Raw genomic sequence first — 27,629 nt, 5'->3', positions numbered from 1 at the left:
CAGTGAAGGAACAGCTGCCCACTCCAGCCAGATGAGTGTGGCCCTGCCACCCGCCCAGTGCTGCAGACTCTGATTAGAGACAAACAGCCTGGCGTTTGTTCTCCGATGTGATTGAATTTTGGCCATCAGCCATAACATTTGTGCAGGTTGGCAGCAGCTTTTCCTGGGTTTGATTCATTCCCTACCACTTCCATAATCATAATCAAGCAGCTTTTTTTTTTTTTTTTTTCTTTTTAGTGGAAAACTCCTCTTTCATCTCCATTTTCACGCTTGCCTAGAAAAACATACTCTTTTTCAACCAGATGTGGTAAAAAAGAGAAATATCCTCCTGTTTCTAGTCTCTCCACTTTTCTTACCATTATGAAACAGATCTCCTTCTGCAGAATTGACTGGTGCTAGATTTAATTAATGCTATCATTTCAGTCACCCAAGCATAGGGAAATATAAACAGCCTGAGGAGGGGAAGACTTTCATTTACTGTTTTGTGTCACTTGTAATGATGCCATTTAATTTCCCTGGTGGCCCCACAGCTTTCCTTTGGCTCTTTCTTCCAGGCTGCTTGTGGAAAGAAGCCACCAAGCAGGAGCCAAAAGAACAAGAGACAATGGTCAAGAAAAACTAATCCTTGAGAAAACAGAACCGGTATTCTTTCTTCAGTGATACAGCCAGAGAACCAAAGAGGTTGAATATCTATCTGCTTTGTACATTTCAATAGCTGACTGTTTTTTTCCTCAGAAAGGGAGGAAAATGCTGGGCAAGTCACCTGGCAGATGTGACAATTCCAGGTGAGGTGCTATTTCTGTTAGACTTAGCAGAAATAGTATCATGTGAGCCATCCTGCAGGAATAAATGTGTGATAATCCAGTGTCTGAGGAAAAAGGAAATGTAGCTGAAAAAAATGATGAGGGAAGAGAGGCTTCCAAGCATAAACACAATGGATAATTACTATCACAAAATAGTGTATTGTTACAAAACAGCAGGAATGGGGCTAAATGGGTTCTGGAGGCATCTTTGTCTTACATGAATGACATTGGGACAATTTTGGATCATTTGAGAACAACCAAGATAAGAATTAAAACCATTTTGGCCCTGTTTGGGTCTGGATATAGTACCAACATTACTTAGATTAGTTCTCAGTGCTAGTGAGTCTAATTTATGTACTCACTAATGGATATACAGAAACACAGAGGAAAACCCAGAATGTTTTAATTCTATTTGTGTGTTTTACATTGACAGTATCCTTCTCCCATTCAGCAAACACATCCTCTCCCTCCAGTGTAGGATATTTCTCCTTCTCCCTGGTGCACACGCTCCTGCTTGCCAGAAAATGTTGCTAAACTGCTTCCATTAGTGATATTGTAAATCATAAGGACAGCTAAGATTAGTTTGCACTTTTGGAACAGGGATGATATCCAGTTGGACACGCTTCTATTGTCATTCCCTATGAGTATCATCTGGTAGCACCGTACACATTAGTGAATTGTAAATTTTGTAGACATTTTGAGGCATTGTTCTTTACATTTACATTGAAATCTTTCTTTTCCCTCCAAAAGAAGAACATTTTATGTTGAAGTGGGGGCTAATAATGTCTTTTCTGAGATAGAAAGTTTTGATAAGGGTCTTATTTCTAAGAATAAAGCTTTCAAGAGTATAAAACAGCAGTCTGTTGGAATGCAGGTTTTTGAAGAAAAGCTTATTTAGTCATCCCAAGAGGGTTTGTTCCAGGTGGACATGCAATAGAGAAATAAGAGTTTGGAAGGTGGAAATGGCCCAAATCTGTAGGAGCAGCACAGCAGAATAGCACAGGCCTGAGAATTTCAGTAATAATTAGTGATAAATTGATAAAACATCTGCTTAGAAATGTTGGAGTTATAGTTGTTTAAATGACTGAGATCTGGATTACAGTTTACATCACTTGGCTAATTTAAAGTCTGAGTAGGTCCCACTCTTTCTGCCTCTACATATACTTTAGGGAACATCCTTCACCTTATTTAGTGATAATTAACAGTTCATCAATAGTCTTGGTTCTCTCAGAACACAAACTGGATAAGGTTTTCCTTTCCTGCTCTGAACTCTTTTTCGTGTGCTGAGTGCTGCTCCCCATAAAGCTGGTGGGTGTTTTGACATGGTGGAATGAAAAAAAGTCTGTATCCTCACCTAGGACACATCCACAGCTCCATTAATGAACAGCTGAGCTGCCCAAATGCCTAGAGGCACCAGGGCACAGGTGAGGGGGATGCTCTGGCTGGAAGCACAGCAGGTTCCCTGGAAACAGACGTGGCCTGGTGTTTAACTGCATGAATTTGGTGCTGCAAAAGAACTCAGACAACCTCCTAAGATTAAATAAAGTCACACATAACTCAGTGCAGTTTTTTCTCTGATTCCTAAAAGCTTTAAGTAAAGACACCTCAGGATTCCTAATGGGGCTGTGGAATTGCTCAACAGCAAACCCATCTGTTGAAAACTCCACTTGCTTTGATCAGGTCTCTAATTGTGTCTCTGCCAGTTTCCTCATCAACAGTATGGTATGCTTGAACCAGGAGTGTTTTTAGACTGAATTATTCTATCTTCAAAACGCTCGAGACTGAATTTTTCATAAAAAAGTAAAAATCTGCAATCTGTTTAAACACAGGAGGGACTGCAACAGAAATTGCTCGGACACTTCCAAGGATCAGAAGCTCTAATGAAGCTTCTGGAGCTGGATTTAGAGGTATTAAAGGAAAGATGAAGTACGACTGCTGCTAAGCTCTGGAGCTTGCTGCTGTGTGTCTGTGCTGGTTCAGCATTGTCTGAATGGATTTCACTCTCCTTGGCCCAAACTTGTGGCCTGGGCAGCCTCTCCAGCCCTGTGCTGCTGCCTGGCACAGGCATGGTGCTGATACAGGTATTTCCTCATTTGTCTGGTGCCTCATCCAGCGTTAGGGTGAAACTCTTCCAGGGGAGAATTTGGGCGGAATAGGGATGGCACCCTGATGCTTTCCCTGAGGAGACTGGGAAGTGTATGTATTATCAGTATTTTATTTCCAGTGCCTGAAGGGACTCCACAAGGAGGATGGAGAGAGACAACTGACAAAGGCCTAGGGTGATAGGACACAAGGTATGGCTCCAGAGGGCAGGGCTGGATGGGATCTTGGGAAGGAATTGTTCCCTGGGAGGGTGGGGAGGCCCTGGCACAGGGTGCCCAGAGAAGCTGTGGCTGCCCCTGGATCCCTGGAAGTGCCCAAGACCAGGCTGGATGGGGCTTGATGTAGCCTGGGATAGTGGAAGGTGTCCCTGCCCATGGCACTGGATGGGCTTTAAGGTCCATTCCAACCCAAACCAGCCTGTGATTATATGAATGTGAAGATGGTCAAACCAACCAACCAAGCTATGACCTGAAAGCAGCTGGATTTCAAAGGATTTGGTCTTCCTTGTGAGGAGGAAACGATTTTTATTACTTCCAGAAGCCACGGTGAATTCAGAGATGAAAATCTTTTCCATGCCTCCAGTCTGTGCAGGAGGGGTATCATTAAGTGATCAGATTGATGTCAGAACGTGTCCCTGGGCAGGCAGAAGCACGTTCTGTGCACAGAAAGAGGTGGGGGGAGAACTCACTGACTCCTTGAATGTGCTCAGAAACCCTGCTGGAACAGAGAGCCCCAGCCCCAGGCAGGTCTCCAGTGATGATGATAATTTCAAGTGTCATTTTTAGTATCAGGGCTTTATGTCCTTAGTAAATGACAAACAATTCAAATGTCAAGAATGCCTTATCACTGGGAAGGGATTTTTTTCCCCCGTCTCCTGGAGTCTTACCAGCCAGTGTGAATCAATGGTGAGAATTTGGAGGTAATTTGTTCCAAAGAGACAGGGATCAGTGCGTTCCCTTGGCTCTTTATTAGCTGGAAAGGGTGGGGGAAAGAAAACGAGCATGTAGCTTAATAGGAAATCAAAACTGGACTGTGAACGTGTGTCTGGACTGGCTTATTCATGACTGTGATACACATGTAAAATATGCTGGTGGTGCTACACAGTCAAACACACAGCTTGCCAATGCTGTCAAATTACTATTTATTTCCTCTTAATTCCACTGGGTGGGACATTTATACATCCAAATGTCCAAATGCATCTATCATTTGGTCTGAGTTTTCGTTAGCCCTACTGCAGCTCTGAAAGGTTATTTAAGTTTTCTGCATGTGGGAATGACCAGCTGTGGAGATTTTAGAATTGAAAAGGGTACTTTTATATTTTGACCTGACTTGACTTCTTCACTTTAAAACAAGTCTTTTGCGTTTTAAAACAAGACCCCCTTTCCCCCCCTGCCCCCCCCACTCCCTCCCCAAATAAATGAAGCCATATATAATTTTATCCTTTTAAAACCTCTTTGTTTTCCTTTTGGGGAAAACATAGTATTTTAACCACTGACTTTGTCAGAGGTAAGTGTTACGTGGAGTGAGCGATGTGATAGGCTCCTCTATGTAAACAGGTGATGCAAACGGTGTCAGGGAGCCCAGTGTAGTGTGTTTAGATCTTGTCTATGGGTTATCTTGAAAAAGAGATGATAAAGGTTAATTGGGCTTGCACAAATAGGAGGGTTGGTCCTTAGCTGAACCAGTCTGCACAAACATGGCTATTTACTGAAACGTTGTGGCAGCTGGGGATGGGCACTGCCTGCTTCCCACTCACTGAGAGCTGGGCCATAGGGAAAACCTCTTTTCCTGTGGCGCAGCTTCCAAAGAGCCCTTTCAAACAACATAAATGATGACAAGATGCTCTCATAGAATGAGTTTTGAACGTGACAGACTAGTAAGAAACTTCCTCACTCCTTAATTAAGTAATTATCTCCCCTATTAATGTCCCAGGAGCTGGCAGCAGCAGTTGTGTCCCTGGAAATGTTTATACCTCGTTCCTTGAGAACATGTTGTCATCTTCCTCCCACACCAGTGGGGATTACACGAATTAGTAACACTCTTTTCAAGGTCTTTTTTGTTCAGATTAAGGAAATGTTAGAAAACCTTTTTGCAGCTACTGGTGAAGCAGGAAGAGATCAGGCATCTGCACTGCCAAAGGTGATTTTGTTTCTGAGGTCTCTGAAGCTTGAGCTTGGCTGATGTTCCATCAGAAGAGCCTGGGCTCCATCTGTCACACAGCCAAAGGGAAGGGCACCCTGTCAAGAGACAGGTCATGCTTGACTACCTGTGCTCCTTTAGACAGGGAACAGCTCATGAATTTAGGTGAAACTTCTGGAGATGGATTATATCCTGTCAGATACCGACTGACTGATACTGCCTTTGGCCACACAAGCCCTTCAGGTTTGAAACAGAGTCAAAAAACTTAACACTGAGTAGAGGTTAGCTGTGTCACACTGGTCATGTTGCACCTGGGGAGGATTTTCCCCAACTATTAGATCCTGCAGAATGACTATTCCTCCACACCTTTTGCCTTATGGCCTAGGGGTATCATGAAAAGAGGTGCTATTTATGAAACAGCCAGGTAAACAATTCAGGCCTCATGCTCAAAACCCGTTTTTCAGCGTGTAGATGAATCTCCCATGCCCAGCATGCTGATTACACTGCAGTATGGGAGCTAAGGGAAAACTGCTTCTCTAGGTAGCCAAGTCCCATCAAATACACCTGGAACCTACATGGGCCTTGTAATGGATGCTGGGAGCACTCCTCAAATGTGTTGGGAATGAGTAATAATGCTCAGGTAAAACAAGAGAAAAGGGAGGGAAAAGAAATGTGGCTGGAAAACCTTTCTTAGCTGGGAATGTTTGGACTAGATCATGTTAAAGTTGCTGCCTGAGTATGACATCTAGGTTTAGATCACACTTTCCTGGCTTCTGGTGGGTTTCACCAAGCTCAGCATTTTAAATCATTAGGAAGATGTTGGTTTTGTTTCCTTTTCACTAGAAGATGGTTATGAAAGGGAGAAGGGAGGAAGGAATCACTTGATCATGGCGAGCCTTCCTAGGCCTTAGAGTGGGGGCTCTGCCCCTGATGCCAGTGGGAGAGAACTGGAGACAAACTGAAATAATAAAAGCCTCAGAGCACTCACTAAAAGAGCATTTATTGCCTCCATCACAGTGCAGCTTCACCTCTTGGTGACAGTGTATTTCCACTGCTCACTGCTGTGGTTATGGAGGTAGAAAGGGCATTCACAGAACAGGGACACGGTTCCAAGAACAGGAAATCTTCCTGTCATACTTGGACTCCACTTTGCCTTTCCTCCTCCACCAGCCACGTCTACGCAGCTGCTTATCAGTCCCTCCAGAACATCAGACCTTCACAGTGATTCCATCTCTTACTCATGCTTTACTCTTTTCCCAACATGGCAATTACTGCTGTTAAATTCAGCCTCCCTAAATCCCTGCTTTGATTTTGAGGTCATTTAAAGTGCAGATGTGGATGGAAATTAATATAATATTAATCCATACCAAGTACATACAAGGGTATAAAATATTCAGTGTGTTCCAAGAGCAACATGTTGTGTTTCAGATGTTTGGGTATCAACATCCATAATGCTGTTTAGGAAAAAAGGATGAAGGCCCAATGTGGAAATACTTTCCCACAGTAGCACACACAACTACAGCTTCAGTCACATTTAATCACTGTCCTTTTTGCACGGGGAAAGGTGTACAGACCTGCTGCGAGTGAAAACTCTTTTGCATGACAGAAAGCCAAGAAAGCAAAACAGTTTTAAGATTCTAAACTGGGAAACCAGTATTTTCTCTGTATCTTAGTAAAAGAGATGAGGCATCAATCTCTTCAAAGCCAAAATCTTGAAAACCAAAGAACTACTCCTGAGGCAAACACCTGCCTGAAGCAGCAATTTCAAAACAACTGCAGTTTGTCAGTTTAAAGATCTTGTTTCCAGATAGTTTTGCTGAGCAGCCATGCAGCTAGCACGTAACGAATCATCCAAAAATGTCATTTAAGGGAGGAAAAAAACCCCAACCCCAACCAGGAAGTATCCTTCACCCACATTTAGGCCAAAAGGATGAGCTGCCATGTAACTAATAAAGGTTGAACAAGAAATAACAAACAGGAAGAGGCCTGTCTGAGCTTCTTAGATGATAAAACCTTAGCAGAGAAAGTCTTTGCAACACAGTTCCTACATGCTAGTAGTTTTCAGATACTCAGAACAAGAAATTTCATTGGGTTCTTTCACTGGTATTCTTACTTGCAGCTAAACCCCAGATATTATTAATAATTCATCTGGTAATTAGAACAGCTTGGACGACTAGGAACTGTGTGAATATCATAAAAATGCCATTATTTATTAAAAAATAACTAGACTATAACTGCTCAACATAAAAAGTTATCAGGTAATTCTCTGCATATTTTAAACATGTATACACCTGACAGTCAAAACCCAAGACTCCTTAGGAATCTCCTTTCTCCCTGCTGAGGAACAGCTCCTTTGAAATACAAACCTGAGCTGCTTTGATGCCCTGTTTGGAGCAGCATCCACATTTAAAGTTACAGGAGCAGATTTTGCACTCCCCACATCTCCTGCCCAGTCCCAGGCCTCTGTGTCTGCACAGCATGGTTTTACAGTCCTACAGCCCTGCACTGCTCTGGTTCACAGCCAGGGGTACTTATCTGGCCCAAATTGGAGAAATCTGTTTTTCCTGAACCCAGATTAGAAAAGTTTTGGATGGCTACTTCTGATGGTGGTTTAGATTTGCAGGTACATGTGAGACAACACAAAGGTCCTAAGTCAATCTCCTGTTCTCCTAGTTGCATGATAATTTGGATTGATGAAAATAAGGTTTTCAAACAAGAATGACAGGAGTTGAAACACCTTTGAGTGTGTTTTACTTTTTAGCTTTGTTCCTTCTGATCACAAGCCTTTCCAGAACAATAAATACTGCAAACAGACAACTGTCCCAGATGCAGCCAGTATGAAGTCACACTATAAGACCTATCAGGCACTATATTACTTAAAGTGGGCAAAATTAAGAAGTAAATGCTAATGGCAGGCATCATTAAAAGTAACCTAATCTTTATTACTGGTGAGTGTAATTTAGTTGCTTCAACCTTTATATTATGACATGCAACTTCCTTATCTGCAGCTAACTGTTCGTTCTGCTAATTTAGAAACCTTTCCATATGTTCAACAGCAGAGCTTTTTGAATCTTTTTCTCAACATTTTGGAAGAACCTGGGAAATGACACACCTGAGAGACCTAAACCTCTAAAAATGAATACATGTGGTATTTTACAGAGAGCAGTCCAGGTGTCCCAGATCCCCCATCTGTGCCTTCTCAGCAGCTAATGAGACATCACTACAATTATGGTCCCTGCCTTTATTTCACATCTTATCTTAACAACAGAAATATTGACAGATTATTTGAGTAATTACAAGTTTAGAAACAAATAGCTGAGAGTAACTTAGGTCAGAGCCATCACTTACAAATGGAGAGGAATTGTTCAGGCAGCAAGAGCTAAAAATACTTTGATAAACATCCCCTAGAGTCAAAATGCTCTTTATTCTTCAAAGTCAGGTCTTATTGCTCTAGCTAATTTACCATTTTAAGGTTTCATTCAACGAGTCTACTGGAAAAGAAATTTTAAAGAATTAAAACCAGCAAGCCTTTCCAACTGCATGGTGTAAAAAAAAAAAAAAGAAAAAAAAAAAAAAAAAAAGAAAAAAAGAGATCCCCTGAAACTCAAGACACGCACCAGACACCCTTCCATGAATTACAGCAGGAGTGTCAGTGGTGACCTGACATTAACAAGCACATCTCATCCGGGTTATGATCACTAATGCTGGTCCATGTGCAGGGGTGTCCACCAGGCGACAGGTTATCCATCGTGTGAGAGGAGACTTGGTGAGGCTTCCAATCCTTTCCTGACACCAGATCTGCTGTTGGAGACACTCTCCAGCTGCTACTGCATGAACAGGATGCTGAAGGCCATCACCACACAGCACACAGCCACGTAGGGACTTTTCCGCTCACCTGCAGGGAGGGGAGAGAACCCAGAACAAACAAAAGTTCAGGCATGGCTAAGCAGACCTACCTGCTCCTGGTCTAATGCTGTAATTGTGCCATAGCACGTACAAACTGGTATTCAACACTTCTAGCAGGAGAAAGGCAGACAGGAGTACAGCTGTGTACTCACAAAGAATATGCATGGGCAATGGGGAAACTCGATGTAGGACAGGTTATTTTGCTACAGAAAAACAGAGTTGGGGCTCTTGGCTTTAAGAGAGGGACTTGTAAACAATGGCATGGAGTGACAGGACAAGGGGAATGGCCTCAGGCTGAAGGAAGGCAGGGACAGATGGGATATTGGGAATTCCTGGCTGTGAGGGTGGGGATGCCCTGGCACAGGGCGCCCAGAGAAGCTGTGACCGCCCCTGGATCCCTGGAAGTGTTCCAGGCCAGGCTGGATAGGGTTTGGAGCAACCTGGGATAGTAGAAGGTGTCCCTGCCCACAGCAGGGAGTGGCACTGGGTGATTCTGGGCCTCTGTGAAAGGCCCATGTAAGGGCTTCCATCTCACTACAATCCACCTTTTCTGAGGTGCAGTTTTATGTTCCTGCAACCTCCTAGTGCCAGAGTCAGGGGGCAGGCACTGGAAAGTTCCCAGGACACCCCATTTTTGCTGGCTCTGCTCCTCTGTGGCTGCTCAGAAGCTGTTCTGCATCAGCTGAGGTGCAGCTTCTGCTGTCTGGGCTGGTACCTGTCACCTGCAGTGTGACTCTTCCATGCAGGCTGTCATGTAGCAGCCAGAGCAGTGAGCTCACAGCTGCCCAGACAGGGCCAGATTCCTGTCTTTTTTTTTGCTTTGCTAAGAAGACATAACACTGTTAGCATGTGGAGAGGGTCTGGTCCACAGATTTCCATGATAAAAATGGTCAGCAGATCACAGAAGTCGCACAGACCATCTCTATTTTCTGAATCTTTCAAATTGGTGTCACATTTTCCAGGGCAAACTGTGGATGAAAGTTAAGTTTGCTCCGTTAATAGACTTTTATCTGATGGCAAAAGCAATCATGAGAGATCTATTTCCACCCATTTGGTCCAGCACAGAACATTACCAGAGGTCTCCTTTTCACCAAAAAAAAAAAAAAAATTCTTATGTGGGGAACTGTAACACAACCAGGAAAACATCAGTAATGTTAATCAGACTGGTACCTACTTAATTGAGCACCTTCTCCATTAATCTGAAAGATGTTTTTACACCTAAACTTTATTTTTCATGGTTCCACTCAATTCTCCTTGCAGAGACCAACAGTGGATGGTACCCCCAGCCTACAGAACTGCCAGGGAGTGTTAATACTGAAATTGAAGTGTCTTTCAAGTGAGAAGATCCCTGTTTTTACACATTCAGGAGTATAAAGACAGAGCTGGGGCTGTTTGCTTTAAGCAAAGTTCAATTTCCCTTTACTGCGTGAGGTCTTTTGTCTTTACAAACTACCTTATCAGAGACATGGTTTTCAGAGAAATATTAAAGAAAAAAACCCACCAAGGCTCCCAAGTCTACCATGGTACAATTTTTATGAAAAAAAAAAAAACAAACAAAAAAAAACAACAAAAAAAAAACAAAAACCAACAACAAAAAAAACAACCCCCCAACAACAACAACAACAACAACAAACAAAACAAAACAACCAACCAACCAACCAAACAAACCAACCAAACAACCAACCAACCAAAAGAAAAACAACAAAAAACACCCCCCCCCCCCCCCAAAAAAAAGAAACAAAAACCAACACCCCAATCTTTTTTTTTACCAGCAGGACCTTTAAACAGAGGGAACAAACTTTCCACAGTAAAAGAAAAATAAAATACTTGCAATGACACCTCCCATACACAGGATTGCCCCGTGACATTACAAGATGCTGTCATGATCTGGCATATATTTAATTAAACTTCAAATAACTGAACGAATTAATGTCTGCAGTTTCACATCTGTTTAAAATAAATTTTGAGGAAGTCCAACTCCTACGGTTCAGGGTATTACAATTTTCATATGGGTTATGCTTTTCTGCTCTTAATTTTCTTAAAAGAGAAATCACCATGTGGCAGGATTAAACATTATTTTGCACAACTTTGTAAATATGTAACCACTTGCCTGTGATTAAGATCTTATGTACATGTGAAAAGGTTGTTTAAACATACCAGGGATGTGAAATGTAAAGGAAGCCAGTAGACATTTTCATTTTTAAAACCTACACTTTCTACTTGCCTTTGTGATTAACGTACACAAAATGACAGGAATAATCTCCAAAGCCCATTTTCACTTTGTCTAAAAGAAAGTCAATGTGGTCCACTCCAGATGCAAGTTGCAAAAGAAACACAGCAAATTGAAAAAGATATCCTTGCGCTTAAATGACTTCAAAGAAGATGGCAAGGGCAAGGTAAGGTGAGGTACTCTCTTCAGCCTTGAACAAACCCCTAAAGCAGCTTAATTTTTGCAATTGTTTTCACTGGTATAGCTCAAAATTCACTTCTGACAGCTGCTGCCTTCCCGGTATCTTTCAATTACAGTGCTAAAATTGGTTCTGCTATGTCTATTATCTAAATAGGACAATATCTGCAATCATTTTAACAACTGGTCTTCACCAAAACCCTATTTTTTTTGGTCAATCCTTTTTTGATATCCTGTAAAATGTTCTGCTTGGGAATGCAGAAAGGGAATCATACAGGCTTTCTTTAGGTTCAATGACAAGTAGGAAGATCTAGAATTACAAGTTCAAAGTTTCTGCTCTGAATTAACAGAGCAATTTGAACATTGATGATGGGTTTGTAGTTTTTTTTTTTTTTTTTCTAAATCGTGGATATACCTTAATGTTAAGACTAAACTTCTGTTGCATATTCCAATTTCCTTCTCAAAACAAATTCAGGATAAGGATTAAAATAAATATAAAACCAATGTTATGGGAAAATGTCAAGAATCAGATAGAGCTGATCAGCCTGTGTGCAGATGTCACTTGACACGAACAGCTTTGTGTAATTCAAAAGTGCACAGAAGCTAAGTAAAGAAGGGAGAGGAAAAAAAACCACATTTATGCTTAAACAGAACCTTAATGCATTATGAACTTTGTGTTATTTTATTACTGTATCGTAAGTATCTGTCTTTTTTTCAACAGTCCATTACAACTTCAAACGGACTGCAGTTTATAAGAAATCACTGACTTCTTTGCATGTAAGAAATAACTCTTGGTTATTTTATGTGGCAAGAAGTGCAAAAGACTTTTAAAAATATAACATCAGATACATAAACTGACAGGAAAAGATGCAGGATCTCCATGATGCTAATCTCGAAAGCAATATCCTGCCCATTTCATGGAGGTTAAAACCTGCATTTTTGAAGACGAAGGACGTGTATGGTTTTCATTGCTATGTGGCAACATTAACCTAATAAATTATGCTAGAAAAAGGACTGATCTTAAGGATTTTGAAAGAAAAAAAAAAAGAATTACCAATCCTGGCGCATTTCCAGAATATCCCCAGCAGTCTGTAAAGATAAAATAAAATCATTAGGCTCTTGGTTTAATACATCCAAGTCAATTGATTTTCTTTCTTTTACATTAAAACAATCTGAATTGACAGTAATTTGTCAACTTGACTCTCTTCTGAACACCACAAAATAGCAGATACCTGCACATAAGGGTAGAGACTATGAACTACAGAAGTGGCAAAGTTCTAGTCTAGCAGGGGTCTTTTTGCATGCAAAGATGCATTTAATTCATTCTGTGTTCCAGATCTAAAGATTTCATCAGAACCCTGTATTTATCTACAATAAAGTACGCCAGAAAAAAATTGTAAGGAAAAAAATCTTCCCAATTCTGCTGGTTCTTTCTTATTCCTTTACCAATGTTTACTTTGCTCATGCCTCTCCTGTGCTGCTTGCCCAGGATGTTACCTCTCACAAGTGAAACAAGCAATGGAGAAAAGCAGAATTCAACGCAGGTAACATCCAAAGGGATGTCACAAACCTACAATTTCTCTGTGTAACTAAAACAATCTCATACTTATACTTATTATAATACTTACACTTATTATAATTAGTAAGTATATTAGCAAGTATACTAATATAAGTGTATTAGTAAGTATACTAATACTTTTTATAAATAATCTCATACTCTGACTACTCCGGAGGAGCAGAGACTGACTGCTTTAGGATCTGAGGAAGACAAGGGGAACAATAATGAGGCGTCCTGTGTAAGAAGATTTCAGCCCTTCAAAGCTTGTAGGAAGGTTTCCTTCATAGTATGGCACAGAACACTGTGGGGAAACACTAGGAGAATGGCCATCAAGCAGCTAGTAGATACAACCCAAAAATAATGTTCTGGACTTACACCCACAAAGACTGATTGTCTTTGTCCCTTTTTGGGCTCTGAGATGTCTAACAAATTTAAAGGCAGACAGGTAGGTTTGCACCTGGATGCTTGGGCGGTCAACACACTGTGCAATTTTATTTCTCTGCTACTTCCATTTTATGTCCTCCTTTATGGGCTTGGTTTACTTCAGCATCTCTCTGTCCATTTAGCAGCCTCTATCTCTGAGACAAAGATTCAGTGTTGGGAAGGTGAAGATCATGTGTGGCAGCAAGTGACTGAGGCGTTCAAACTGAAAGTGAAATGCTTTTTGACTTATGCACCCCTTGCTGACCAATTCATCACGAACAGCATTCCATTTCCATTTTTAAAACGGCATTTTCATCTGCGCTTTAGATTTTAGTTTTACTTCAAACAAAATACACACACACACACACACATATTTGGGTTTGACTATGCTTTTGTACAACCAAAGCTCTTTTTTTCCCCTGCTTTTATGTAGCTCTACAAGTAGAAGTAATGATCCTTCATAAAGACCACCACACTTTTCTAGGCTAAGAGGTCATACAATAAAGTAACCTGAAGATATCTATGCACTTTTTGAAGATGCATGCAGGTAGAAAGGCATTCATGTGTAAATCTTACAGAGCAAAATACACAGCCCTGAAGTGCTCCATTGATAGCACTGCAGGTTCTCAGAACTGTTCCTCACTCTCAGTAAAATCAGAATTTACAGACTGAATGCTGCAAAACCCAACAGAAAAACTTCCGCAGCCCTGCTTCTCATGTTGCCATCTCTCAAAAGCTTGCCCAGGAGCTCAAAGAAGTAAGCTGTTATCTTTCTGTTCACATACTTTTCAAGAATCTTGCATGGGAAAAAGAATATTAACCCTTTCAGGCAACCTGGAAGTCTGCTGAATTTGCCTCACAATCTCAGCAAGGTTATTTTTTCTTCTTCCTAATGTGAAGCCACTACTGCACACTGCCCTACAAAGCTCCCTTGGTGAAAACAGAAATTTTCCTACCTGATGTGCCAGGTACAAAACAGAGGATAGGTTTCACCAGATGCCCTTAACAAGTGGAATTAACAATTTATGAACCTGAAGCCACAGACATGAGGACTGACCAGCCTTCCCATGATGACACCAGAACCTTTCAAGAGGATTTTGTGTTACTGCAATAGTTCAGTACCTCTGTGCACATAACCTGCTGCTGAGCAGAAGCAGATTAAATTCTGGACCTTCTGATTATATAATTTCTGGAAGAACTGGGGAGCTCCCAACTGCAGAAAAAGCTGTGCAGCCCTCCTGCTCCCCTGGTTTTTCCATTAGTGCTCATCTCAGGTCCACAACAAGAACCTCTTCAAGTCAAAACCTGCTTGCTTATTACAGAAGTGATGCTACCTTGAATAACTCTGCTCCAAAACAATTCCTCCTGCAGCAACTCCTCAGTGTAATTGCATTATCCCTTCTCTGCCCTTTGTGCCTGCTCCATCCTTGTTTGGATGCAGGTGAAGGTGTGGGTCTGGCATCCCTGCTCCTTTCTAGCAGCCACAGCCCAAATGTGCACGACCTGCTGCATGTTCCTGGCTCTCAATGTTGAACGCTAAAAATGCTCATCATGAAAATTGGTGGTGTTGATCTGGAGAACCCAAAAAACCCAAATAAATGCAACCTCCTAAGCTGAGGAGGAGTTGGGAGAGCCTTAGACAAGGCTGAGTGTGCTGAAAAATGCCATGTGTTCACCAGGAGAAGCCCAGTGCCACTGCAGGAGGGAGTGTGAGACATCCCCACTGCAATGCTGATGGAAAATCAAAGGGGATCTCTGCTGCACATGAGCTAACACATCTTTCTGGTTAGCAGGGAGGAGAGAATTATGTTGTGGTGCACATTCTCCTCTAGTTAGCATGAAACAGTAAATCTCCACATGCTTTCCCAGCCTTTAACACTGTTGCTCAGGACCGAGCACATGGAAACGTTCAGGGAAAATGAAGGTTTAAGGTTCTGTTTGGGTTGGTAGGAAAAGACACACTTTGGCAGAAATGAGGGGGAGGAAATACAGGGTTATAAGGATGGGTGACATCACTGTGCAACAGCATCTCTCAGCCAACAGAAATGTTTCTTCACTTATTATCAACAGACCTAAACCCTCAGCAAAGTTACCACTCAGAAATACAGTGAATAACTATCAACATTCCTCTTCTCCGTCACTTCAGTATTTTATTGCTAATTTTTTATGCCTTTAATTTGGAGCAGGAATGATGAGGTAAGAGCATCTCTGTGGTAAACTGAAATATCGCTAGAATTTGTTTTATCCCACATGTCCAGACATTTCCATTGGAGCATGGAGTGTGTTAGAAGAGAGCGACAGGGGTTTAGCACCATATGAGCTCCATGTAAACATCTACCACACAGGAAACAAATTTCATTGCTTCCAGGCCAAGGTTTTATTCTCCAGTACAACGTAGTCTACAAATACAGATATAAAACAAAACTGTATGTCCTACATCTACATAAATACAAACCTACACATCAAACGCCCAACTCCTCCACAGTGTCAGCACCCTTTGGAAATGTTTTATGAAGAGAGTTCTATTGTACTCCAGACAGATTTGCCTCAAGAATAAACAGAGTAGCTCCAGATTAAAGGAACTACTCCTTGCCAAGAACAGCACTAAAATTTTAATCAGTAAAATAAACATTCTTACTTCTTACTGTGTGTACCTCATTGACTATTGTTATCTTCCACCAGCAGACACCCAAACTCCCCTTGTCCCCTCACTCCCTGTCCTTCATGAAGTCATCTTTTCTTCCATCTTTATTTCCATATAAAGAAACCTCTCATGTCAGTGGCCAATTTCATGGCCTCAAATAGAAGGACACAAGTGTTTTCATGTCAGAATTCCAAATTAAAAAAAAAAAGGCTGGTGTACCTTGGGTATCTTACACCGCTAAAATTAAAAAAAAAACCTGGATAATAAAACAGCAACTGCTGAGGTTAATTACAACGAAGGTTTTCAGAAGACAAACACTCAGGGTTCTTGGTCACAACAGTCTATTCAAAACTGGACACTTCTGAATTTACATGCAAAAGTGATGGAAGACACTTAAGAAAAAAGAACATTTTATTTAACAGGAAATGACCTAATGGAAAAAGTGGAGAAGCCAAACTCTCAGCATCCAAAAGCCTGTCTGTGTTTCCACCTAGAATTACCTCCTGCTTGTACAAATGCCATCTCCCTTCACTAAACTTAGGTGACAGCATTACTGAAGTTCTATGGACAGCCCCAGAGGTTTCTGTGTCACAACTGCCCAACGGTTACTCAAAACCCACCACACTTAAATTGCAGTTCTGCTCATCACAGCTAGTATCCATATGATTAAAAAAAAAAAAAAAAAAAAAAAAAAGGTTTGTAGAAGAATTCAAAAACTCCTGTAGAAATTCCTTCACCTTAGAGAATACAAAATCAGGGTTTGATAGACCACACAAGAGAACCGTGTTGCTTATTTTAAAAAAGTATTTTTAAAAAATATTTAATCTTTTAGTTACAGATTATTGCTAAAGCTGCTTTTCAAACTTGTATCTGCAAAACGCCTATCTTGAAAACAAACAAAAACCCAGTTTCTGCTGGTTTTTTACCCATCCTAAGAATCAGAAATAAATCATTGCAACAATAGCCACATGTAGGAGAATGTTTTATTTCTGTCTCTCATTTCTGTATCTCTAATAAGCATCTAACAACAAAGCTACAAATCTAGAAGATTAATAATGCAGTATTAGCAAGGTTAGCGAGTTAATAAATTCGTTCAATGAAATTGCAACTAAGTGCTTGCCAATATCTTATTGCACTCTATTGTGAGGTACAAAATTAAGATTTTTATCTTTAAAGAGAGAAAAATTTCAAAGCAGGATCTGCATTATCACAAACTTCATCGAGAGATGCTGAAAGGCTGCAGTTGAAACCACACAGCTTGTGGATGTTTGAAATGATCAGGCCACATACCCGGTTTTATTTTTGTCCAGTAAGCTGGGAGCCAAGGATCTGATGTAGGCACAGGTACATATGAGCAGCAGGATCACAGTCAGCAGACTCTGGAAGTTGAAGATGGCAGACTATGGAAGAGAATCAGGAAAACAAAGAATTACATCTCTGCAGTGAAGAACTTTTCAAGTAGAAGTTCTGAAAAAAAAATGGGTGACCCCTTAGACAACATCAAAAATGAAACCTACAACGGCCATGAGCCAGAAAACCTTTGCATCAACGTAAAATGGTGGTGATAGTGAAAGTAGAGATGAGGACTCACTGGCAAGTAAACCAGTAGTAGCCAAGACAAAAAATAACACAAATTGTGCAGGAGGTTTGTTAATATACCACTTTTTAAAGGCTACAGGCCAAATTTAACAGGTTTGTAAAAATATATACGTAAAGCCCACCTGAACTATGATAACTAATTACTTTTATTTTCAAATAACATTCTGATTTTAAATTAAGAACATCTTTATTGTAAATACACTTTCAGAAGTGCTAGTTATATAGTAAATCCTGAAGAAATGGATGAAATTGCCTTAGGATTGAGAAGTAAAGTTCTATTGCTGATAGCAAAAACTGATTGGTCTAGTGGCAGTGAGAAAATTCTTGAGAAATTGCTGCAATATTTGGCAATTTACTAAAGTGCAAAGTATCAGCAATAGGCAGAAAGTGCATCCCATAAACCCTTTTTTTACAGTTTTGGGATTTCTTCTAAGTGTCTCAGCTGGCATTCTGGTCAGTGTAACAGCACCAGGTGGTATAAGAGGCAATTTCTTACTTCAAAAAGCTTTATTTTACCTTCACACTGCTACGCTTATTTGCAAATCTGATTTAGTGTAAGCTAAAAAAAAAAAAAAAAAAAAAAAAAAAAAGTCAAAGCAAATGCAATAAATTCACTCTTTGTTCTGGGATTCTGATGAACTTCTGTCTCCTGTGTTCACACTGCTCAACCCAGCTGGCCAAGTAGTGGTATTTAATTAAAGGTAAATATTTAGCACTTAGGAAGGCATATTACATTGGCATTTCCTTCTCCAAGCATATTATAGGGCACATCAGACACTCCATTTCCACACAGCCTGAGGCACACCTCTGTTGATGTGCATGTGCTTTCTTCCTATGTCACAAAATTATAATGTTTTGAAGCCCTGATACGCAAATCTATCTAGCTAACAAGAATTATAAAAGAAAATCACAATATTCTAGTTCAGCATGGCGCTAGCAGGAAATAAGGAGAGAAAAATGAGAAGCTCTAGTAGAAGGAAAGCCATTGGAGCACACATAAGTGTTCTGATACTGAGATCAAAAACCTGGTGACCAAAACCCCCCAAAATCAACAACAAAACAAAATACCTTAGCTTATTTAGAAGTCTCCATGAATCATATGAACTCCACAACAATGCACAGAGCTGCCGGTTTGAATACATGTTTTAGGCAGGGTCAGCTATCTAAAGTAACTTCAGTATCTAACTTAATGGGGTCCAACAGGCCACTCTGTTAAGCATCATTACAGAGACTGCTCTGACTCTGCAGGAAATCTCTACAGGAGATTTCAGCGTGCCTGAAACCCACCCCTTCTGTGATGAGGGAGCAGTGATCCCACACCCAAAGGCAGTCCTTCTGTCCCAAACATGAGGCTGCTTGGTTTTCTCCTGTACCACTGCCTCTGCTAAACTATGTTTAATTTAGCACTTCAGCTCAGCTAGCCACCCCTTCTGCCCCATCATGTCATAAATAATGGACAAACTCTTTGCAAAGGACAACATGCTGCCATCCTCAGCAGCAGCCCCTGGAGCCTTTGTGCTCAGCAGAAGTTTCTGCCAGCTCCAGAAACCAGGGAAGTCTCAATTCCCTCTGGCTCCTGTGGGTCTAGGAACGCAGCGGGGCCGGATCCAGGAGCGGCTGCCTCTCAGCACAACCAGATACTGACTATCAACTGATTAATTCGATCAGTCCTGCGGGACAGACAGCTGCTCTGACAGCTCACAGCCCCACGGCTGCCAGCCACCCGTTCCCATGAATTCCTGCAGCTGCTTCCCGAGGCGGCACCGGGCGCTCCGACACTGCAAAATGGCAGCAGGGCACACTTGCTTCCTCTTAAGCAGGGGCTGTAAATGTATACTCATGAAATGTGCTATCAGCCAACCAACTGGGGCAGTATATAATTGCATATAATTGCTCTTTGTTGGGGTCTCCACGTGTTTCCCCAAATATTCGTTGCTGTAATTGCATCTGCCCTTCCACTGAAGCGTGCTCTGAGTGACACGTTTATCTGCACAACCGCTTTGAAAGGACAGATGTGCTTCAAAACTTGCTTATGATTTCTGGAAATGAGAGTTATTCCTGAATTAGATGGCTTCACATCTGAAGTAATTCTCATGGCCCAGCTGAATTCACAGAAAGCAGAAACCTACATCTGGCTGCTCCAACTGATGTAATTAAAAGCTGCTGCAAGAGTTATACATTGCTCAGAATCCTTTTAAAAAACACTGCATTCACATACCAAGCTACTTGGACAACGTAGATGTGTTGCCGTTGATTTATTTAGACTGGGTTCCTCTGATGAAAATGTATTAATTGAAATTTTTGACTTGTGTTGACTGCCTTACAGTAGGTCCTGTGAGATTCACTCCCACTACAAAGCAATCTCAGCACATGGACAAACCAGTGCTGCCTCTTAGACCGTGTCCCCATGAAGGTGAAATGACAACTTCCTAAGACTCATGCTGCAACACCAGAAAGAACCAGCACTGCCATTTTATTCTGGTTTTAGACAGTGCAAGCTTTAATTCCATGGGCTGAAATTTTCTACATTTGCATTTGGTGCATTTCTGACATAGTGGGAACACCTCAGTTGCTCCATCCTGTGTCATTCTCCTTGTCTCCCCTCTGTGTGGAGCACCATCACACCAACTGCAGCACTAATGAGGTTGAGGTATTGTATTCACCTGAACTTGCATGAGCCAAGGTTTTTCCCAATGTCTTTGTAAATTTAAGACCAGGAACCTCAGCTTTGAGAACTACATGCCCAAAGGCTGTTTTAAATCCTTCCCAAAACCAGGCCTTTAAAAAAAGCCTCAATATTATTTCCTGATTATAATGTATCTCACTAAAAAAATCCATATAATAAAGCATAAAGAATTAGTACTCCTGAAAGTTTTACTGTGTTGGATTTAACAGCAGTGGCTTGTATTAAAATAAATACTCATGGGATTATACAGTAGCTGGAAATCAAATGGTACAACTAGGATGTCTGAATGTACTCCCATCTGAGTATAGACTGAGATTTAATGTACTTTAATAAGTGTTGATTGAAACTTAAAAATTAACTATGTGGCTGTGGCAGCAAATCACGACAACAACTGCACAGCTCCTGTAAACCTCATCATAGACAATGCTGTCCCTCAGCACTGAATTTACTACACTTGGACAGAGGAAAAAAAGCAGCAGCTCAGAGTTGTGGTTATCAACAGGTCTTGCGCTTCACAAGAATATTAAATTAAATATGCAGGAACAGCCATAATGAATGCACTAATTCTAAACACTTTTCTACACTAACAACAGCCATAGACGAGATACTAATTTATCCATCTCTGCAGTTTTCACTCACTCCATTACCCCAATATTCTCTCCTTTAGACACAGTTCTCTGTCCTTGCAGACAGCACTATGTTCATAAACCACTTACTGATGCAACCCTTGGGTAGCACAGTAATAAATCACACCCTGGTTTTGATGCAACTCTGTGTCATGAAGGACCTGCTGATTTTCCCCTTCCCTCATACACTTTTGTTTAAAATTAATCAGCCATTATCATGGTTCCAGAGGAAATGAAAACATGCAGGAGGAGAACATAAACCCTATGCTGTTGTCCTTCTGGGTTGGTAGAAAGTCTTACATAAAAGCTCTGAGTTTATCTCAGCAGACTTAGTACTGAAACCAAAGCTTAACCTTCCCTAGTCTTCAAGTATTTGCAAAATGATTATTTTATCTCTGATTGCAGCGTGACCATGATGATTTCATCCATCTGTGCTATAAAAGCAAAGGCCATCATAATGCCAGCAAGTTGCAAAACTTTGCCCTGTGGTTACTATTGTAATAACCAATTCCTGTGGGCAAACACAGATAAATAATTGAAATATTTCAAAGAAAGTATAATCTTTGTGTAATACACTGCAGAATATTCAGTCTTTCTAGAATAGTTTTCTCTTTTTTTCTGCCCCAATATAATAAAATTGATGAATGATTATGCTTTCTGAAGCCAAATATGGATACCTGATCGTTCAGCTGCCTTTGTCATACTGGAATATGAGCAAGATCTTACATACTGCAGTTAAACTTTAGTTAAGCAATAGCTGATAAAAATTTAATCACAGAAAAGTTAAACCAAGCCATGAAATTCTAATGAAGAGGTCCTTACAAAGCTGAAAGAGAAAACGCTTATTATCTAGGGTTTCCATTAGGCCCTGCAATTCTTATTTCATCAGTAAACCCCAAAATTTTAGGAGTATAATATTGAGAAAAATAATAGGATATAAATCACATATTACTACTCCCAACCTGAAAGCCAAAGCAATTGCTAAAAACTAATTAAAACACGCATCTGTATTATTTGCCAACCAATTAAAAAAATATTTTTCCCACTGCTTCCAAATACAATCTGATCAAAATGAATGAAAAACAAGCATTTGTGAAAGAGGCATGCTAATTAGCACTATAAAAAATTACAAAAAGTACAAATTAGTTAAGTTTGAAGCAATTATTGGCAAAAGTGCACAACAAAACTAGGCAAGGGTTGTTAGTAAGTATCCAAATACCAGCCAGCCAGTGCAGTTGTTCCAGCATAAATAGGGACTTTACTTTGGATTTACAGCATGTTCTCCTCAGTATTTCATTTCCAACAAATTTAAGTACAAAATTTAATGTTCATTCAGATTTCTGTCTAAAATGTGTATTTTTGCAGTCACAGAATGTAAGTCTTGATTAGAGAAACAGGGAACGTTTTTCCTAGTCATTTCCTGGAGAAGCACACTGTCAAGTTTAAATGGAAAGCACAGCTAACATGTATGCTTCCCAGTCAACTGAAGACTAATACATCTATTTAAAACATAACCAGTCTCCTCAAACAATTCAACAATTAATTAAACATATGGACACAATTCCCTTCTCCTATAAAAAGCTCTTGACTTTAGCACATTTAGGATTTTTACTGTAATTCAAAGCATTGAAAAGACACCACAAGGCAATGATGATGAAATTTCACAGTTGCTTGAATTCCTTCCTCTTTGTCCAAATATCTCATTTGAAAACTGAACTTTAGATGCAAGCAACTAACAGATACAGCATTTCACCAAAATATCTTACTATAAAAAACAAAGTGACTATTAAAGTCTTTTACCAGGGTCACTGTAGCACCAAGGTGTGCATGTTCACAGGTTTACTAAAAAATCAAAGAATTATGGTGGATATGACAACAAAAGCTTATAATACCTTTTCCCCCAGCCCTTCTCTGTAGATTATAGAGTTTTAAATTTTACAGAGATATTTTTCCTCTGCTGTCTTATCCCATTGGATAAAAGCAGTATTTTAAATAACCCTTTTTTTAAAAAAGTAACTCTCTTGTCTGAAGTTGCACACCACAATGTTTAGTTCACCACAAATATACTACTGAAACTGAAAAATCAGTAAAACCTGTGTGTGAACGGAAAAACTAAGAGTCATATTAAACTTCGAATTAGGTGATATCCTTCCTGTAATAAAAGCAGCATGCAAATATCAGGAGTTTGTAACAGAAGGTGCTACAGGAATGTGAACATGGCCATGAGAAAAAGTCTAAGTTCTCAGAAAGGAAGATATATTTTAATTTACCTAAGAACTACAAAACAGAACTGTAAATATTTTATGCATACTATTTATGGAAATTTTTTTTTGTTCATTCATAGTTGAACCATCTCTTTCAAGCATGGAAAACAAACAGCAGAACCTGTCATTATTTCTTGACTAAGTATATATTTTTCTGATAAGCCTGTCATGCCCCATGGCCCTGGACAGGTCCACAGCACTTCTACAAGTCTCTTGTTTGGCAGAGGTTCAGGTGCATGGTTTGAGTATTTCACATCTGGAAGACAGGTAACATTTTTCACAGCTGTTCCCACCGTGTTTCCACAACCACAAGGTTGAAAATCAAAAACTTTTGTTGAGTTTGAATGCCCAGCTCTCTGCATTAGCAGAAAAACATATTCAGTGCTGCATCCGTTACAATGAATGTGCGTCGTGTCTAATGCTGCAGGCAACCAAAAAATTAAATTGTGACATTCACTTTCTTATGGCATTTAGCAAAGAAATGGTTTCTCACAACCAGTGTCATCCTGTTAGACTCATCCTACTCTTCCGAAAAGAGACCACCTGACATTGACAGAATAATTTCCTCAGTCCAATAAGCACAGGACTAAAACATTACATCATCCTCTAAGATGACAGAGTTATCTACACTGAACACCTCAAGTGAAATAAATTCATAGTACAAGGACACTTTAAGTCTGTAAGATGACCTAGGAGATGTTTTTAAACCTATGTACCTTTAGCTGATGATAAAACAAAGCTGCCAGCAAATCTGAATCAGGAATGATTCCTTCTTGTAATTTTGAATATGAGAAACACAAAACTCTGTACTTGAAGACTCCTGAAAGCTCTTTTTTTCAGAGCAGTGTCTTGGGTTCTGGTATGTTTATATCCGACAGCTTGGTTTGAAATAATATTTACTAATGAATGTTTTTACAATTGGCTCTATGAGCAACTCCCCTTCCTTCTATAAACACCACACTAAGAGAGCAACAAAGACTGTGACAGAAATGTTTGTCCTTGTGGAAGGTTCCCAAATCAATTTTTGGATAGTAAAGTGGGGCCAGGATTAGCCGCATCCAGAAGGTGATGGGGAAGAAGCTGTTTTTGTCAAGCTTTCTGCACTTGTTTTAAATTTTCTCCATCACCAAATTTAGTCTAACTTCACACTCCTGCAATGAAGGAAGGTGAAGACCCCACCTGAAGAGGTGAGAGGCTCATCATTAACTTTAATGTTACCTTTGGCTTCTTCCCTCTTTCCATCCATGCATGTGGCAAAGTTTTCAAGCCCACCAGGAAAACTGCTGTTGAGCTTTCAGAAGTAAAATCCTGAACGTTGGCAGGACAAACTGATTTGTGGAAGTCAGCAAGCAACACACATTCTGCTCCTAAATAAACGAGGGAGATGTACATCCCTGGTGCATCCCTTCCATGTCCATCAAGTTTGGAATCCACTGAGAAGCTTCTACTGACTTCCACAATTGCTTTTAGTTAAAATAGTGAGAGTTTTGTTTTAAGTTAAAATGATGAGTTTTTTTCCTATCCATTGGCAGTAAAGAGGAAAAGAAATTCCACAATTTCTGCTTTCACATAAAAGACAAGACAGGTAAAAGCCAGTTTACACACATATACATATATATATGTGTGTGTGTGTGTGTGTGTATATATATATATTTTTTTTTTTTTTTCCCCTGTTTGGCAGCAGCTTGCCATTCACCCAGCACAAGTTTTCATCTGCTCAGCAAGGAAGGACGTGGTAAGGAAGCTTGGAAAACAATGGGAAGAAGCGTTTCCAAGGGATAAAGTCCTTTGGAAATCATGCTTCAGAAACTGGTGCTATTCAGAGTGCTGCTGGTCTGCCAGAACTGCAGCTCTCACTCTCTGGGCAAGAAGAATAAATTGGAGATGCAGCTCTAATCTCTTCCATTTCACGACACAAAGACAGCAGCTGTTTCCTCTCTCACAGCCAAACATGAGCTCAAAAATTATCTTTTTTTTCCCTCCTAAAATGCCTTGACACCAGAGGTGGCATCATGGAGAACCTGAAGTCCTGGAAAGTTGCTGCAGTCACAGCAAAAATCACAAGAACGCTGAAGAAACTTATTTTCACCTTATTTTCAACATAAAATCATAAGCAAACCATTCTTGGAAGAGTTTGTTGCTTCAGGGTCTTTGAGGCACAGAGTAACCTCTAGCAAGGAACATGGACAGGTGGAGAAGACAATCCTAACAGAATCTCATACACTTGCCATAATACTCTTATATTTAAACATTACCTTTGTTTCTAAGTCACTGTTATATATTTCTTACATGTCACTCATAAAATATATAAAATATAAATTACATAATAATGCAATATTAAATAATTAGTTGTATTTAATCACTGAGCAACACCAACGCCTCACCAAGTTTTCTGCCTTTTTCTATCACCTCAAACCCTTTCAAGTACAATAAAGAAGAGGGAGGTGCTGCTGCAATTCTCTACATTCACCTTTCCATGGTGTTGATTAGAGGTCTCTTGCTTTTTCCATGTGTGTTTTAGATCTCCTGAGACAATTTATGCCTCTCATTCTAAAAAAAAAGGCCTTTGTTTTCTGCTTGGAGCCCCACACCAGAGCAGGTTCATCTGAAAGATCTGCCAGGGAATGCTCAGACTGCAACTCCCAGTAATTTCCTGCTGGTGACAAGATCTGGAGCCTGGGAACCCTTTTCTGAACTGGGCCATAAGAAACTTCAGGTGATACTGATGTTTTCTGTAAATACAAGGGAAATGCAGCAATATTCCATTGAGCTGCACAGCATCCACACAGTGATGGATAACCTGCCAATGCCTATGGAGGGGGGGACCAGGTGATCTTAAAAGGTCCTTTCAACTCAAACCATTCTCTGATTATTAGAAAAATGTCAAAAAGATTCCTATCTTAAAACAAACTCAGTGCTGAAGTTATGGACAAACATGTATTTTTTACAGGAAAAACTTACTTTAACTCTGTTATTCTTTGGTTTTCCTTTTAATGTTGAACTCATGTGTTTGCTCATATAAATATTGTTGATATATAAACATTTAATGTATAAGCCTTGACTAGGAAAAAGTATTTCACTGTTTACCTACGACAGAAATGCAAACCCTTATTTTATATTACCTGCACAGAGACTGGAAAAATGGGCAAAAGACAAAAAATTAAGTACCAATGTGCCTCTAGACCAACTCTACATAAAGAATGTATATATTTATATATATGCATTTTATAAATACACCCACACTCTTCACATGTGATTTATAGAAAAAGGTCTATTGGTAATATATAATTTTTAAAATACCCAATTATACATTTGCACACACCTATAAATATCTATGTAAGCTTCTTTATACTCACAAATATTTGTTACACACATAACAGACTCCTATATAAGCACAGATATTCTATTTCACATGTACTTACCTGGTTTTTTTATGTATTTACACCTTTTAGCTATTTAGATAACTATAAATAAATTTAATAATAAATCTAATAATATGTATTTATATGTCAAGTTATATTACATATGCTTCTGTAATCTTAAAAATTATATATGCTGTAGGCATATAATTTTTTAATAAACATAAACCAAGGGTCATATACGCACACATATATATGTATAAAATTTTTCTCATATATATATATATATATATATATATAGGTGTGTGTATATATACACACACACATAAGATATATAGCTTTATACATAATCCATACAGCTTTCACGAGTAAATGGACTTGGGCCTCTGATGACACCCCTGAAAAGCGGCCAATGTCGTGGCGCACTGCTCTGAGCGTGACGTCACATAATGCCACCATGACGTCACGCGGTAAAAAATGACGTCCGGAGGCCGTGAGGGACATGCACAGCACCTGACCGACCTCACACCGGGTGCTGATGCCCCGCACAGACACAAAACGTGTCTTTTTCCTTGTCACCAACCCCTTGAAGCAAACCCGCCCCGCGCTACTCCCAGCAAAGCCTTGGGGCGGCTCCGCTCCCGCGGGCCGCGGATTGAGGCGTGAGCGATCTCTGGGGGTCCCTCCCGGGCCAGGAGGCGCGGCCGGGGACCGAGCAGGGCCGCGGAGAGGCAGAGGAGAGGAAAGGACGCGGCCCCGGGCGGGCAGGGCCGGGCAGGCCCCGCGCTTACCATCGCGCCGCACTCCGCCACATCACCTTCCGGCCGCCGACCCGGGCGGAAGCGCGCACCGCGCGCCCTCAGCGCGCCCTCAGCGGGCACCGCCGCCATTGGCTGGCGGCGCCTCGGGGCGTCGCGATTGGCCGGTGCGGCCGGCGAGGGGAGGGACGGACGGGCGGACGCGGCGCTGATTGGCTGGCGCGGCACAGCCGGAAGTGGCGGCGCGGGAGGTAGGTCGGGCCCCGGCACGGGCGGGACTGAGGGCGGCGGCGGGGGGAGGGAAGGGTGGCTGCGTCCCTGTGCAGGGACAGCCGGGAACACCGGGAATACCGG

General features: G+C 40.7%; 1 protein-coding gene across 1 annotated transcript; it reads right to left on the bottom strand.

Annotated features, from left to right (window-relative positions):
• Positions 1–8,271: 8,271 nt before the first annotated feature.
• On the bottom strand, positions 8,272–27,375 carry TMEM167A (transmembrane protein 167A). The gene is made up of 4 exons (XM_083883895.1): positions 27,309–27,375; positions 17,274–17,383; positions 12,413–12,447; positions 8,272–8,940 (listed from the first exon to the last, which is right to left on the bottom strand). The coding sequence occupies exons 1-4, from the start codon at positions 27,309–27,311 to the stop codon at positions 8,870–8,872; spliced, it is 219 nt and encodes a 72-aa protein (XP_083740021.1). The 5' UTR covers positions 27,312–27,375; the 3' UTR covers positions 8,272–8,869.
• Between the last annotated feature and the right edge of the window lie 254 nt (positions 27,376–27,629).

The sequence above is a fragment of the Zosterops lateralis genome (genome assembly GCF_965231275.1).
Source record: "Zosterops lateralis genome assembly, chromosome: Z".
Lineage (NCBI taxonomy): Eukaryota > Metazoa > Chordata > Aves > Passeriformes > Zosteropidae > Zosterops > Zosterops lateralis.
The sequence above is the reverse complement of the archived record's forward strand: the minus strand, read 5'-3'. Positions and strand labels throughout refer to the sequence as shown.